The sequence below is a fragment of the Glycine max genome, chromosome 16, assembly GCF_000004515.6.
Source record: "Glycine max cultivar Williams 82 chromosome 16, Glycine_max_v4.0, whole genome shotgun sequence".
Taxonomy (NCBI): Eukaryota; Viridiplantae; Streptophyta; class Magnoliopsida; order Fabales; family Fabaceae; genus Glycine; species Glycine max.
The window spans coordinates 8,732,684-8,746,926 of record NC_038252.2 but is presented as its reverse complement, the minus strand read 5'-3'; the positions used below and the strand labels follow the sequence as shown (position 1 = coordinate 8,746,926).

The following is a 14,243-nucleotide window of genomic DNA, read 5'->3' as shown; positions in this document are numbered from 1 at the left end:
TAATTCCACCAATGATATCAACCAATTGTTGTTGGTTGATCGATGGTGATGATGTGTTAGAAGCACGTGAGGCTTGGCCAAAGTATTGGCTTATTGTGACACATGTCCCTGTGACGCGAACACGGCCTGGATGCTCAGGTCGGCCAAGGGCCGTGTTGAGTATGTCCTGTCACCCATGCGGAACAAAACTCCCCTATGTTTCTTGTTCTTGTAATGAATCCTGCATGGATATACAATTGTTGAATTTGAATAAAATAAATTTGACTAGGTTAGCTAACCATTATTTGGCAATGACAGTAACCAAAAAATATATGAACTCACAATTTTGTCTACAATTTCTTGTGCCACTTCAGACGTCATTTGGCCATGCCGCTTTGTGCAGGCGATCTTCCACTTCAAGTGTCTTGCAACTGGGGATGGTGGGTTGACATTGAGTGTTGGGCTTTCAGTACACGAATGTTCCTCATGCCCACACTTGCTCTTCTCCTCCATAAGTTTCTTGTCAAGCAGTTCATACCCCCCACGAGACAGTACGTGTGGGCAGTCATTAAATTTTTGAATTTCCTGGGCCTTCTTTTGTATACCCTTAAAAAGACAAGCTTGTACTAGTCATATATATGTTACAAAACAACGAAAGCAAAAATTGAATCGATTATTGCAGATACAGAAATACTTAAACAAACCTGCCAATTAGGGGTTTTGCGGCTTTTTGCAAATTCCGCCCATGTTTCTGGATCAAGGCCATACTTGACTGTAGGATCAGATATTTGCTGACCTTCATTGTCAGCAAAGACAAATTTTGAAGTCAATGAAGACTTAAATTGCCTCCATCTTGCTGCAACTGTTGACATCACCTTTTTTTTTGCATTTTCACCTTCAGGGATATCAAATTTGCGCTACACAACAAAAGGAGTTATGTAACAGTATGTAAATGAATCCTTTAAAAGTAACTTAACAACAAAATCATGAATACAAGTGTGAATTACTTACCAAAATATCTTTCCATATTAAGCTCTTTAGATCGTCGGGGACAACATTCCAATTCGCGTGTATAATAGGAACTTTTTCCCTTGCGACAACCCCTAAATAACTGTGAAATTTCTCTTTATGAGGCCCTGACCCTCTACCTGTAGCCGGATTCACGTTCACAACTGGTCGTGGGTCATCTAAGCATCTAGACGTCAAACTTCTGAGCCTCGTGGATTGTCTTGTCCTTTTCGAAGTAACCTCAGGAGGGTTTTCTGATTGTGGCGGGGACGGTGGTGGTGTTGCCATGGCCCTGCGGAAAAAAAAAAGTGTAATAAATATGTCAAATTCAATAATGTAATAGGGTGCATGATTTTCAAAACAACTTAGCAATTTATGCATGACAAATGTTAAGTAATACTTATATGGTTGTGCTTACATAGTTACGTATGAATGTTCTCCCATAAACCCTCGTCATGATCAGTACGATTTGCATATACATCATCCTCTTCTTGTTCAACAGTACTTGAAGGCATATCTTTGGAGAAAGATGGCATGTCAGTGACATCAAGTGTTGATCCATCAACATCATGACCGATACAAATTGTTCTCCCTTGCAAAACCACTGCCCATCTAGAGTCGCATGGATCTTCTACATAAAACACCTGTCGAGCTTGCACTGCCACTATGAATGGGTCGTCCTTGTAACCAACTTTTTTAAGGTCTACTAAAGTGAATCCCATTTTGTCTTTACGCACACTTGTGTTTCCATTGACCCACTTACATTTGAAAAGAGGTACTCTAAATTCACCGTAATCAACCTCCCAAATCTCTTCAATGACTCCATAGTAAGGCATGCAAGCTTCAATGGGATTATTGTCAACAGCACTACAAAAGTGCTCTGATTGACCATCAACACTGACCCCGCTATTCTGCACACTACTTTTATCATCCTGGGACTTTGTGTAGAAAGAATACTGATTGATATCATATCCCTTCCAAGTGGGAACATTCATATTTGGACCCACAGCTAGCAATCTTAATGTGTCTGAAGCACTGTCATCGGCGAAGATTGTTTGTCTAAACCATGATATGAAAGTTCTATTGTGCTCTTGCAACAACCTCATCATGTTCATTTTTGGGTGAATACGACACAAATGTTGTTTGTGAGCATCTATGTAAGGGATTACCTCAGCTGTGTTGTGTAATACATATAGATGAGCTTGTGCCAGCTGTTGGCGATCCATGGTTACAACATTGAACCCCCGTGTGCCCCTACCTTCCATGGTGGATCCATGACGACTTTGAGGAAGTCCCACTGGTGTAGCCATTTCTATATATTGTGAACAAAACTCAATAGCTTCCTTAGCAACGTATCGTTCAACAATGCTAGCCTCTGGTCGACATGGATTTTTTGTATATCCTTTCAACAATTTCATGTAACTTTCAACTGGATACATCCATCGTAAAAACACGGGCCCACACAACCGAATCTCACCTACAAGATGAACAATTAAGTGAACCATGATGTCAAAAAACAATGGAGGAAAGTACATTTCTAATTGACATAGGATAATGGCTGCCTCGTTCTCCAAATCATCCAATTGTTTTGGGTCAATGACCTTACGACAGATTGCATTAAAGAAAAAGCACAAGCGGCTGATCGCAACCCTTACCTTTTCAAGCAATATACCACGCACAGCCATTGGCAACAATTGTTGCATTAACACGTGACAATCATGAGATTTCAAGCCAACCAACTTCAAATCATTAACTGACACAAGGCTCTTGATATTGGAAGAGTATCCTTGTGGGACTTTCACATTTTTTAGACAATGACAAAATTGTTATTTCTCCTTAGTTGACATTCTCCTTAGTTGACATTGCGTAACACACTGGGGGCAAATAAGTTTGCTGACCTTGTGATTGCGGATGTAACTATTCTCGTATACCCATATTGACCAAATCCTGTCGACATTTCAGACCATCCTTTGTCTTGCCTTTGATGTTAAGAAGGGTGTCAAGTAAACTATCACAAACATTCTTCTCCACATGCATAACGTTGAGACAATGCCGAACATCTAGATTGGTCCAATAAGGAAGATCAAAGAACACTGACCTTTTCTTCCAAATGTTCTTGTTAGCATGATCCTTCCGCTGTGTCTTACCAAAAACAGTTACGATGTCTTTCACCCGGTCATACACTTCATGGTGAGCTAACGGTTCCGGAGGTTCTTCAGTCTCTTGGCTACCATTAAATGCTTTCTTCAATCGTCGATAGGGGTGATAATGTTTTAAAAACCTACGATGCCGTGTATAAATTGTCTTCTTCCCATGTTTAAGTTGGATGAAACTTGTGTTTTGCTCACAAATTGGACAAGCCTGGTGACCTTTCACACTATATCCACTCAAATTCCCATAAGCTGGAAAGTCATTGATGGTGCAAAATATCATCGCATGCAACCTGAAAGTCTCACCCTGATTTGCATCATACACATCAACCATGTCTACCCATAACTTGCACATGTCTTCAATCAAAGGAGTAAGGTACACATCAATATCGTTTCCTGGCTGTCTTGGACCCGATATCATCATAGACAACATAATGTATTTGCGCTTCATGCATAACGAAGGAGGAAGGTTGTAAATCATTAGCAACACAGGCCATGAACTATGATTAGTGGACAAGTTACCAAATGGATTCATGCCATCCGAAGCAAGACCAAGTCGAAGGTTTCTTGGTTCGGCTCCAAATTCAGGATACAAGTGATCAATTGTCTTCCACTGTGGAGAATCAGCTGGATGTCGGAGAAACCCATCATTTATTCTGTCAATTGCATGCCATTTAAGGTTAGAAGCATCATGTGTAGTAGCAAACAATCGCTTAAACCTTGGTATAATTGGAAGGTACCAACAAACCTTTGCTGGACGAGGGTTGGATGAGGCTACATCATTAGTGTATTCCCCGTCATTTTGTTTGTATCGTGATACCCCACATGTTGGGCAATTCCGCAATTCGACAAACTCTTTTCTATACAACACACAATCATTACGGCAAGCATGAATTTTCTTGTACTCCAGACCCACAGGACATAATATCTTCTTAGCCTCGTAGTGACTATTTGGTAACTTGTTATCATTGGGAAGCATATTCTTCAATAAGACAAGCAACTCAGTCAGACTTTTGTCACTCCACCCAAATCTAGCCTTCAAGTTGACCAAAGCTAGCACTGCAGATAACCGAGTGAAGGTTGTGCACCCCAAGTACAATGGTAACTTGGAATCTGTTTCCAAATCTTCATAATAGGGTACATGAGCTTCCAAATATCCCTCTTGCCCAAGATCACGTATCATGTCTTCCATTCGATCTCCAGTTTCTAACGGTACCACCTCATTGTCGGCAGGTAATGAGACCTCTGGCAATTCACCGTGCTATATCCAATTTGTATAACTCCGAATGAAGCCATCACAAATTAGATGTGATCTAATGACAACTAATGCCTGACGCCTTCCATTCACACAGTTTACGCAGGGGCAGAAATACTTTCCACCCACAGCTGGTGCATGTTGTTGTGCAAACTTCAAGAAATCTTCAACCCCCTTTTCATACTCATCGCTTATGCGTGGTGCTTGAATCCAACTTCTATTCATGTTTCTTGTTCTACAAGAGGGCGTCTGTTATGACATATGCATGACAGTCTCACTTTTTTTATATGAAGGTCGGGTCCTATCCCATTTAGGAACAAACTTTTTTTGCTTCATTCATATGTACAAGTTAAGTATGTTATGCTAAATTTGATGAAATTTTGGCAGCATTTCGCATTGGTCTCCAAATACACAAAATGAAAGCGGTCACCTAAATTGACCACAATCAAGTATGCACTCGGAGAACAAAGCAATACGCAATAAACCAAAATCAAATCAAATATACCACAACATACTTAACCTATAACTATGAATGAAGTAAAAAAAAAAAAAGAGTTCCCAAACTGTTCGAACGGACAATTCAAGAATCCATACCACAACTAATCCAAACTATCCGTATTAATCATGGTATGGAATCTCAAACGGGAAACTAGGGTTCACTCACAATGCACATATTTTTATGAACAATAATACTAATTTATGGAACAACAAACTTACAATCTAAATAAAATTCCTATTAACTTACATACCTAGATAGATGGTTGCGGTAATGGAAGCTTCAAATACTATCAATTTTCTCGTGGGTTAACCAACAAAGTCTGAATTGTCCAATACAAAACTCGTAAATTGTAGCCACGGAAACCACAACAATGTGTAGACAGCTATGAAGCACAACAAATTATACATCGTTTATCAGCAGTTGATGAAAATTTAAATAAAATCATACATTGCTAACTCAATTGACAAACAAATTTTACTGAACCATATAGAGGTGCTTACTTTTATAGCTAGGCCAAGGACTATTGTATCTATCATTTATTACACACAATATCAATATGAGAATATTATTGTCTTTATTCTCTCTTTCTCCCTTTGCCTACTACCTAAATATTATAATTCAAGCAGTTCTTATCCTTGACTTATGCTGCAAATTTGTTTTAGTTTTCCACCATTGTGCATATTGCCTTGTATATCCACATCTATTATATTCCATTCTTGCTTCTTTTTTGTATTTCTTGGTTTCCGGAGTTTTTAAAATCCAAGATAATTATCTTGTTAGAAAATACAAAGTGTGGTTCTTGACATAAATTATTCAATATTATAATGGTGTGAACATTTGCAGTTATTTATTTGGGGGGGGGGGGGGGCATCCATCATCATCTGACTATTATACTTGGCTATAGTATTATTATAATATTTTTTGCTGGTAAAAAAATCTGTAAAGTAACTTGTTTGATGATTTTTAGTCATACAGAAAGTTGCACTCAGCTTTTTGACTAACGACTTAAATCCGGTTGTATTTAGCTTCTTTCTTTAAGCTGAACATAGTAGCTTGTAATTTTTTTCAAAAAAAAAAAACTGTTCAATCCCTCCCCCAATAATGACTATTTACTATTATCATGCATCCTTATTTTCCTAATTCAGAAGATCCAAGGTTTCCAACACCTTTGGTGTCAATTTTCTTTTTCGTGTTTGTTCCTAATCATAATGTAGTTTGTCCACTTTACATTGTAGGGTGTAGGACACAATGATCAGAAAGTTCTTGTTCTAGCAGCTACAAATACACCTTATGCTCTAGACCAGGTAAGAAGACAATAGTTCTGCTTACTTTTTTATTTTTATTGAGTCAATGGGATGCCGTTTTGGTTAATCAACTTGATTTAAAGGCTCGCCAACACATGTTCAAGGCATGGGCAATATACATGATGATGTTCATTGGTCTTCTTGTGTATTGTGAACCTAGCAAATGGCCTTACAATGTCTTTTTCTTGGTTGATAAATTGAACAGGTGCACCTAGGAGATACTCCCCATAACTTGGCTGAAAGTGATTTTGAACATTTGGCTCGCAAGACAGAGGGGTTTTCAGGTTCAGATATATCTGTCTGTGTAAGTTTGACTTCTATATTTAATACCTGGTTAGAATAATGATCATTTTATTTGAATTAGTGTTAAAGGTAATTGGACCTACCCAAGATGTCATGTTTTTCTTTAGGAATCCTGAGGATATGTGGATCCTATGTGGACCAAAGTAACAGAGTGCAGTACAAACTACAATTCAGGATCTTGCGGCGAAAGGACTTGCTTCTAAGGTATTCAAGATGCTGCAGATTTTGATGATAGTAGGATTGCATAACTTCTTTTTCTAAATGAGAATTAGAGAATAAGAGTTTTTATGTTCTTGTTTGCTGTACAGATCCTGCCGCCTCCTATATCGAGAACAGATTTTGACAAAGTACTTGCTAGACAAAGACCCACCGTAAGCAAGTCTGACCTTGATGTTCATGAGTGATTCACAAAGGAGTTCGGAGAGGAAGGATAATTCTGAGAGAATTTTTCTTCAACCATCTTCACTAGTTTAAACATGTTATGATTTGTAATTTACAGAGCTATTGGATCAAGTGAAATGCATATTTTTACTAATCATAATTTGTGTATAAAAACAGACTGATGAAATGATCAGAAAAATAAATTTTATGTGAATATGTGATTCCAGTTACTCATGTTGGTCGGCTTTTTGAATGTAGATGTCACAAATTTTATGATAGTTATAGGTTTGAGTTTTTTCAGATTCCAAGTTGGGGTGAGGGTTGACAATTTCAGCTGCTATGCTTCACCCAGCCGCAAGAGACAAACTAATTTCATCACTAAACTGTGTCAAATGATCGCCTTCCTCTCCTCTCTTCTTGAAAGGGTGGCTGAGTCAAATGATCACAACCAACAGCACCAGAAGATCTCAGTGTTCCATGGCTTGACAAGGCCAAACATCTCAATTCAGAGCTACCTTGAGAGAATCTTCAAGTACGCCAACTGCAACCCCTCGTGCTTCGTCGTTGCCTACGTCTACCTCGATCGATTCACTCAGAGACAACCCTCCCTTCCCATCAACACCTTCAACGTGCACCGTTTGCTGATCACTAGTGTCATGGTAGCTGCCAAGTTCATGGATGACATGTAAGTGGCTTAGGCCTTAGTTAGTACACTTAACAAATTTTCAAATTCTGTGTTTTCTTGATTGTGAAACTTTGATGTATATATAATAATTAAGTTAATCATTGATGAAATCATGGGTTATTTAGAGGCTTGGAAAGTTAGAATATGATTTTTTTTTTTCTAAGGTAGCTAGCAATACTAAGAGAGTTTGTTTGATTTTTCATCCTAACTTTTTTTTATTTTATAAACTGTTTTCCAAATTAATTTCATTCTTCTTTTTTTTTTTTACAGAATTTCATGTTGCTTAGTAATCAATTTTTCATTCAAAATTTAATAAGTTTTGAAAATTCTTTAAAAAAAAAACAACAATTGGTAATTTTTTTTTCTGTCTTGTAATCCTAACTCAAGAGTGTGGATCATCTAGATAGGTATTGCATGTAGTAAGGCATGAACATGGCGTAGGTGTCTAATTTTTTTTAAAAAAATAAAAATATATTTTTTGAAAATAGAAACCAAATACACCTAACTATCTTAATATCCTTAACAGACGTTCAATTTCTGTTATTTCTGAATTCTGAAACTTTAATATGATTAAGTTAACCAGTGATCAATTATGGGTGTTACTCTTTACTTTGAACTCTTTTCTTTTCCTCTACTTTTTCTTATGAATTCTATGGAGATCTATGATTGTGTCCATCAATTTTTCTGCAAATTTCCTACCAAGCTAAACAATACGAGGGAATAGAAGACTCACTTCTTTATAAGGGTAGCTTTTTGTTTATCCATTTTGTTCGTTTCTACTTTGAAATCGAAAAGATATTAAAAATTGAGCATATACAAGTTAGCTGTAGCAATCTCTTGGATCCTCATAATTCAGGGCTCAGGCAAAAGGGAAACGCATGCTATTTTAGCTAGTTCTAGCTCCAAGAGTTATTAATTTAGTTGAAAAGCTATACATATATTCTTTGGTTCTAGTAGCTTATATAAAACAAGTTGCTAATATTCATCTGGGGATTTAACCTCAGTACCTGCAAAAACCTACAGATTAGTTGACTACAAGAATTTATATTCCAAGTAAGTTATGACTAGTTGACTACTCATAACTTGAGGTTGGCTCCTTATCTAAGATTAACAGGTATTGCTTCTTACTTCTAAGTCAATAGTGCATAGGCCAACATAAGAGTCATTTGTAATTTGTTAAACTAGAAACAAGGTCAAGGTCATTAGAGATTGCATAAAATTCCATCCAACTAGTTATGTAAGTCATATTAGTTAAGTATATATTTCCAGTTTCCACATACATCAGCACAACCTTAGCACTAGAATGTCCTTTTTCTTTTTGGGTAACATGCAGGTGCCAGAGGCCTTGAGAAGAAAACCACAAAGCTATGTAAGTTGTCTCGTACATGGTGAAATCCTTAACATACTAATACTATGATTATTTTCCGGAAGTCATTTAAGTTAATTTTTAACTTTTATTTACTGACTTAAAAAATTATTTAACTATTTGGTAAATAAATTTTTTTAAATAGTTTCTAGCGTTTTTTGACACGTTACGTGAAGTAATGTTTTTTAAAAAGTTACCTTTTATATTCTAGTTTTTTCTATGAATTTTCCTCTACTTTAATATGATTAAGTCAAATGATGGTTCAGTTGTTCTGCATTTCCCCTGTCTGGAGATCTATGATTGTCTCCATCAATTTTTCTTGTTCTGAATTTTGAAGTATTCTAGTACCAGAAGAAAATTTAAATATCTTAAAACCCCATATTGTGAATTATAGTTGGGGTGTTTCTTTTTTTTCTCCTTTTGGGGTGTTTCTTAATCTTTTATAATTGTCTCTGACGTAATGTTCCGTGTTTATGACAACAATATTTTTAACAAAATAATTCCAAGCTGGGGTGCTGTTGATATGGCCCAGTGGTTGGAGAGGGGAGGAGGGAGGAGGGAGAGTCATGAGTTCGAATCCCCCCAAGTGATATTTTTAACAAAACTAACCTTTGTTGATACAAAAAATGCCAAAAGAATCTAAGGATGGAACATTTTTGGCAGAGCACCTAGTAATGAAATATAGCTTATATTTTCTATCTTTTTATTTTTTTTTTTAAGAATCTTAATTGCACTATAGCTTATGGTCTGTAAGCATATGTGATTTGTGGTTCCCAATAACATACTCTCAAAGTTCAGACAAGGGAACCACCCATCGTCCTTTGCAGTCTAAAATATTGAAAAATTTGTATTAGTTCCAAATAAGGTAGCTGTGAATGATACAAGTATCAATCCAATAATTGTTGTTTATAACCAGAAAAATTTGTATTAGTTCGTTAAATATATATTCATCTTATCTCCTCTTGTGAATGTCAGTTAAGTTTTTGAAGAATCCCAAATGTACACTAAGTTATAACCAGAAACATATAAAGCCGGCAATGATTATTTTTATATGTGTGACATGACATATAAGTTGGTCCGTGTATGCTATAAAATAGGTGAATCACCAACCAAAAAATGAATCAACATTTCCACATCTAGCATCTATTCTGGACCCCTTCAACTTATCATGAGGTTTGCCAAAATTTTGAGCTCTTTCACCCTTCTGTTCATTGGGTATACTTTGGTGAATGGATCCACACCAAAGGTAAGGAGCATACTCACTTGAACTTAATGCATGCTGTCAACGTGAGTTGCATGCATCTACAGCCTATGAGCTACATTACTAGCAGCTCTTAACTACTTACTTATATAGAACAAAACTAACTTTGGGATTTGCATTAATGTAGCATTATATAGTTTACATGGGAGATCATTCACACCCTAATTCAGAATCTGTAATCAGAGCAAACCATGAGATACTAGCTTCAGTTACTGGAAGGCATGTCACTCAATTTAAGATAAAACTCAAGGAATTCATTATAACTAATGATGTTATTTTAAGCTTGATTTATTCAGAATGGAATAGCGTAGTCTAACATAGTCTTCCTCTGTAAATTCTTTGCACTTTTTAGCATCAGCGAACCAAAAGCAGCAGCACTCCACCATTACAGTAAAAGCTTCCAAGGTTTCTCAGCCATGATTACACCAGAGCAAGCTAGTTAACTTGCAGGTATTTATTCCAGTGTTATACCCTTCTGTCTTTATCTTTCCCACTATATTGGCCAAGGAAAAATTTTGAATAACAGATGGAAGACTAATTCAATATTTTGAGAAAGGCTTCTCGATTTAGATGGGGTGGCTCCAAGCCTCCAATAATTTGGAGCCGTATATTTTCAAGTTTCAGAGTGATAAGCATATTCTATATGGAATTCATTCACCACTTTCTTGATCAGGCTCTGAATGACGTTTTGAATTCTGTTTCAGAATATGAATCAGTATTGTCCGTATTTGAGAGCAAAATGAATAAACTTCACACAACACATTCTTGGGATTTTCTTGGATTAGAAACTATCAGTAAGAACAATCCTAAAGCACTGGACACCGCATCCAATGTCATTGTTGGTGAATATTTGCTCAAGCTCAATGAGAACTGTTGAGGAGGCTCTCAAATGAGAAGTTTTTGCTCAAGGTCAACATCAAAGTTAAGAAAAGAAGTTATGAATTTTTATTAGAGTCACTAGGTGAGTTTGTTTGATTTCCTTTTCACTTTTTGCACAGGTGTCTCACTTTTTGTGTTAAAAATTCACTAAAACAAAAAGGAAGAAAACTACACACTACTCATTTGTGGGTATTCATGGACCTGGAAGGGAATGATGGGGTAATTCCCTCTTATTCACTGTTTAGGAAGGCCAGATATGGTGAAGATACTATTATTGCGAATTTTGACACTGGTAATTTTGGTCCCTTGTTTCTGCTATTATACATTTTTACCTTTCCTGAGTCTCATCTACCTTAAGCTAGCTATTTAGGTCACTCATGTATTATAATTATATCACTATCATTACTATTATTAGAAGATTATGTCCAGGAGAAGAGGAGGCTAGCTAGGCCAGCAGTGTCAAAGATGGTAGGGACTAAAGTATATTTTTATTGTCATTTTACACTACAATAGACTAAACTAAATCATATTTTGCAAAGTAGGGAATAAAATACTATTTTTTTAAGTTAAAAAACGCTTACAATTTTAACGAAAAAAATTAGAGTTTACTCCATACAAATCACATTCAATTTCTCACATTTTCAACACTTGATCATAGTTTTTCATTAATAAGAACCTAGAATATATTTTTATCAACGTAAAATCATAGGAACCTAGAATATATTTTTTCTTATAAAAATAAGGGAGGCAAAACACAAAAAATCATGATATTTTTAATTTTATCAACATGATGAGTTGTACCCCATCAAGTATATATATAAGTCCCCCACAGATCAGAAAAAAAATAAAAATAAAAGTCCCCAGGACCCACTATACAAGCATGTACAATATTTATTTTTATGTTGATTACTTATAGGTCTGGTTCTTTGAAATTTAAAAGAATTTATTTATAACAATTAAAATAAATGAAGTGCATTGAATCTGCGTCCCATCCTTTGGAAGATTGCCTTTTGTTTGGTATAAGCTAAATGAGCATATTTAAAAGGAATATTGTTTTTTTTTAAAATATCATTGTTTCAAATGTTATTTTGAAATCAATTTTAAAACACGATTATTAATAATTTTTTATAAAATTATTTTAAATAACATTACATTGTTTATTATGGAAATACAAACACAACAAACAAAATATAAGTAATTTTTTATCAATTTAATTATCCCCCGCCCCAATTTTTTAAAAACTTTTTTACAACTTCTACCAAACACATAATGTTCAGAAATCAATACACCTAAAATAATTAAGAAATCAATATTGTAACTAAAAATTAACTATATAGTTATTTAAAAAACATCAATAAATAAAGTATAATTAATTAATCTAGGTGTGACCGAGCAGGAGACAATGGCTTGGATATCATGACTTGGTCTACAAACTAATAAAGCTTAAAGTGGAGATATCATGCCTCTCTGACCAAGTAGAACAAAAAGAAATGTTAAGAAATGAGTTGGAGCTTATGAATATCACTTGAGGAATCTGAGGCTCGTTTTATTAAGGATATCAACATACATTTTGAGGAAGACTATAACAAGTTTTATGAAGGCTTCTCTAAGAACCTGAAACTTGGTATTCATGAGGATTCTCAGAACAAGACAAAGCTAATTGAATTGCTCAAGTATGACTCAAGTAAGAGTGGTGATGAGATGACCAGCCTCAAGGACTATGTTACAAGGATGAAGGAAGAACAGAATGACATCTACTACATTACTGGTGAAAGCAAGAAAGTTGTCGAGAATTCCCCCTTCCTTGAAAAGCTTAGGAAGAAGGGGTATGAGGTTCTCTACATGGTTGATGCAATTGATGAGTATGCTGTTGGTCAGCTTAAGGAATTTGAGGGAAAGAAGTTGGTCTCTGCTACCAAGGAAGGCCTAAAACAGGTAGCAATCCGTATGCACCTATAATATATAGGGACTTTCAAGAATGAAGATTGGCTGCTTAACTTCTACCATACTAAAGGTAAAAAAATGTTGATATTTTAGCTAAACGTGAAGTGTGTTGGTCTCAACATGTTTTAGTTTCGGAGCACTTTCCCATGTTCAAATGCTTCTCTTGGAAGCTGTAGATTCTGCTAGTTTTGTTGCCTATATTGATTATGCTGAATGAACAAAAAAAGATGACACAATATTTTTATTATCATTATTTATAAAATCCATTATATTTAATAATTAACATATATAAAAAATGGATATAGTTAATAATTGATTGATAAACAGTCACCAGAGGCAAAGCAATTGCAAAGTTTCATTAAATATGTACATTACCTTGTATTGGAGGTATATTGACCCTTTCCTTTAGCAATAAAAAATCGAACACAATGTCCCAAATATACTTAATTATTCAACTCAAGAACCTGTGATTACAACAAAAAATTGATTTTCAGGTTCAAGTCATAACAACTGAGTATAACTAAGAGTTTTCTAGAACTTATTAGTATGGTACTGTATGACATGGATGACAGGATGCGATTTCTCATCACAGTATAAACTAATAATTCTTATGCATGTGTAGAGGCTACCACTTAATGTTTTCTCATATGGCTACTACAAGTCACAATTTTCTTGTGCAATGACTAAAATTTAAAATAGGAACTATAAGGCACAAAGAAATAGTTTAACCAACGAATTTCTTGTAAACATAGACAAAAGTCAGAATGGAAGGACCTCAAAATAACCTGGCAATAGCAATTACTAATTTGGTAACTTATAATATCATACATTGGGTACAAAATGAAAAAATAAAATGTTATAAACATATAATATAAAGAAAATGATAACTCATGTAATCATTTTGTTTTCTTCTAAATTTCAAGAAAAAATATTGTAAGTAGTATTCCAAGTGGAAGCAATACCAATCAAGCACCGGACAATTTGAATCTCTGTCAAGAAAAAATGCTATTGTCTTATGGTATTTCAAGTAGAGATGACTTCTAGCGTGTCACAGGAAATAAAAACCATCTATTACGAAAGATAGATGTAGAAAATTAAAATGAAAATAGTACTGTATGCATCAATCACAGGAAATAAAAACCAGGCAAGACCCTCGATATTGTTCATCTAACACGTGCAAAATATATTATTATATTGTATGAAGTATTTTGATTTGGCAGTATAATTAG

The 14,243-nt window shown here is 35.3% G+C and overlaps 3 protein-coding genes across 13 annotated transcripts; 2 read left to right on the top strand and 1 right to left on the bottom strand.

The window, feature by feature from the left end:
• Nucleotides 1-2,904: 2,904 nt before the first annotated feature.
• LOC100787666 (uncharacterized) lies at nucleotides 2,905-4,617 on the bottom strand. The gene is made up of 2 exons (XM_006599745.1): nucleotides 4,495-4,617; nucleotides 2,905-4,398 (listed from the first exon to the last, which is right to left on the bottom strand). The coding sequence occupies exons 1-2, from the start codon at nucleotides 4,615-4,617 to the stop codon at nucleotides 2,905-2,907; spliced, it is 1,617 nt and encodes a 538-aa protein (XP_006599808.1).
• Nucleotides 4,618-5,790: 1,173 nt separating this feature from the next.
• On the top strand, nucleotides 5,791-12,602 carry LOC100787133 (cyclin-P3-1). 11 transcript variants are annotated; one of them, XR_005888958.1, is made up of 8 exons: nucleotides 5,791-6,046; nucleotides 6,127-6,195; nucleotides 6,401-6,702; nucleotides 6,807-6,869; nucleotides 7,181-7,564; nucleotides 10,544-10,641; nucleotides 10,896-11,362; nucleotides 12,467-12,602. XR_005888958.1 is itself a non-coding variant. In XM_041010288.1 (6 exons), exons 2-5 carry the CDS (start codon nucleotides 6,587-6,589, stop codon nucleotides 10,632-10,634), a joined length of 654 nt encoding a protein of 217 aa, XP_040866222.1. In that variant the 5' UTR covers nucleotides 5,791-6,195; nucleotides 6,401-6,586; the 3' UTR covers nucleotides 10,635-10,641; nucleotides 10,896-11,375. The 11 variants fall into 11 exon arrangements, 1 of the variants encoding a protein (XP_040866222.1); XR_005888962.1 differs by lacking the exon at nucleotides 12,467-12,602 and having other exon boundaries at nucleotides 5,801-6,046; nucleotides 6,401-6,499; nucleotides 6,606-6,702; ... (1 more) ...; nucleotides 10,896-11,100; nucleotides 11,190-11,375; XR_005888957.1 differs by having other exon boundaries at nucleotides 5,791-6,195.
• On the top strand, nucleotides 12,589-13,029 carry LOC100786074 (heat shock protein 82-like; the record flags this gene model as incomplete). The annotated part of the gene is made up of 1 exon (XM_006599743.3): nucleotides 12,589-13,029. A coding segment is annotated over one exon (441 nt), but the record flags the coding sequence as incomplete, so codon positions are not given.
• Nucleotides 13,030-14,243: the final 1,214 nt, after the last annotated feature.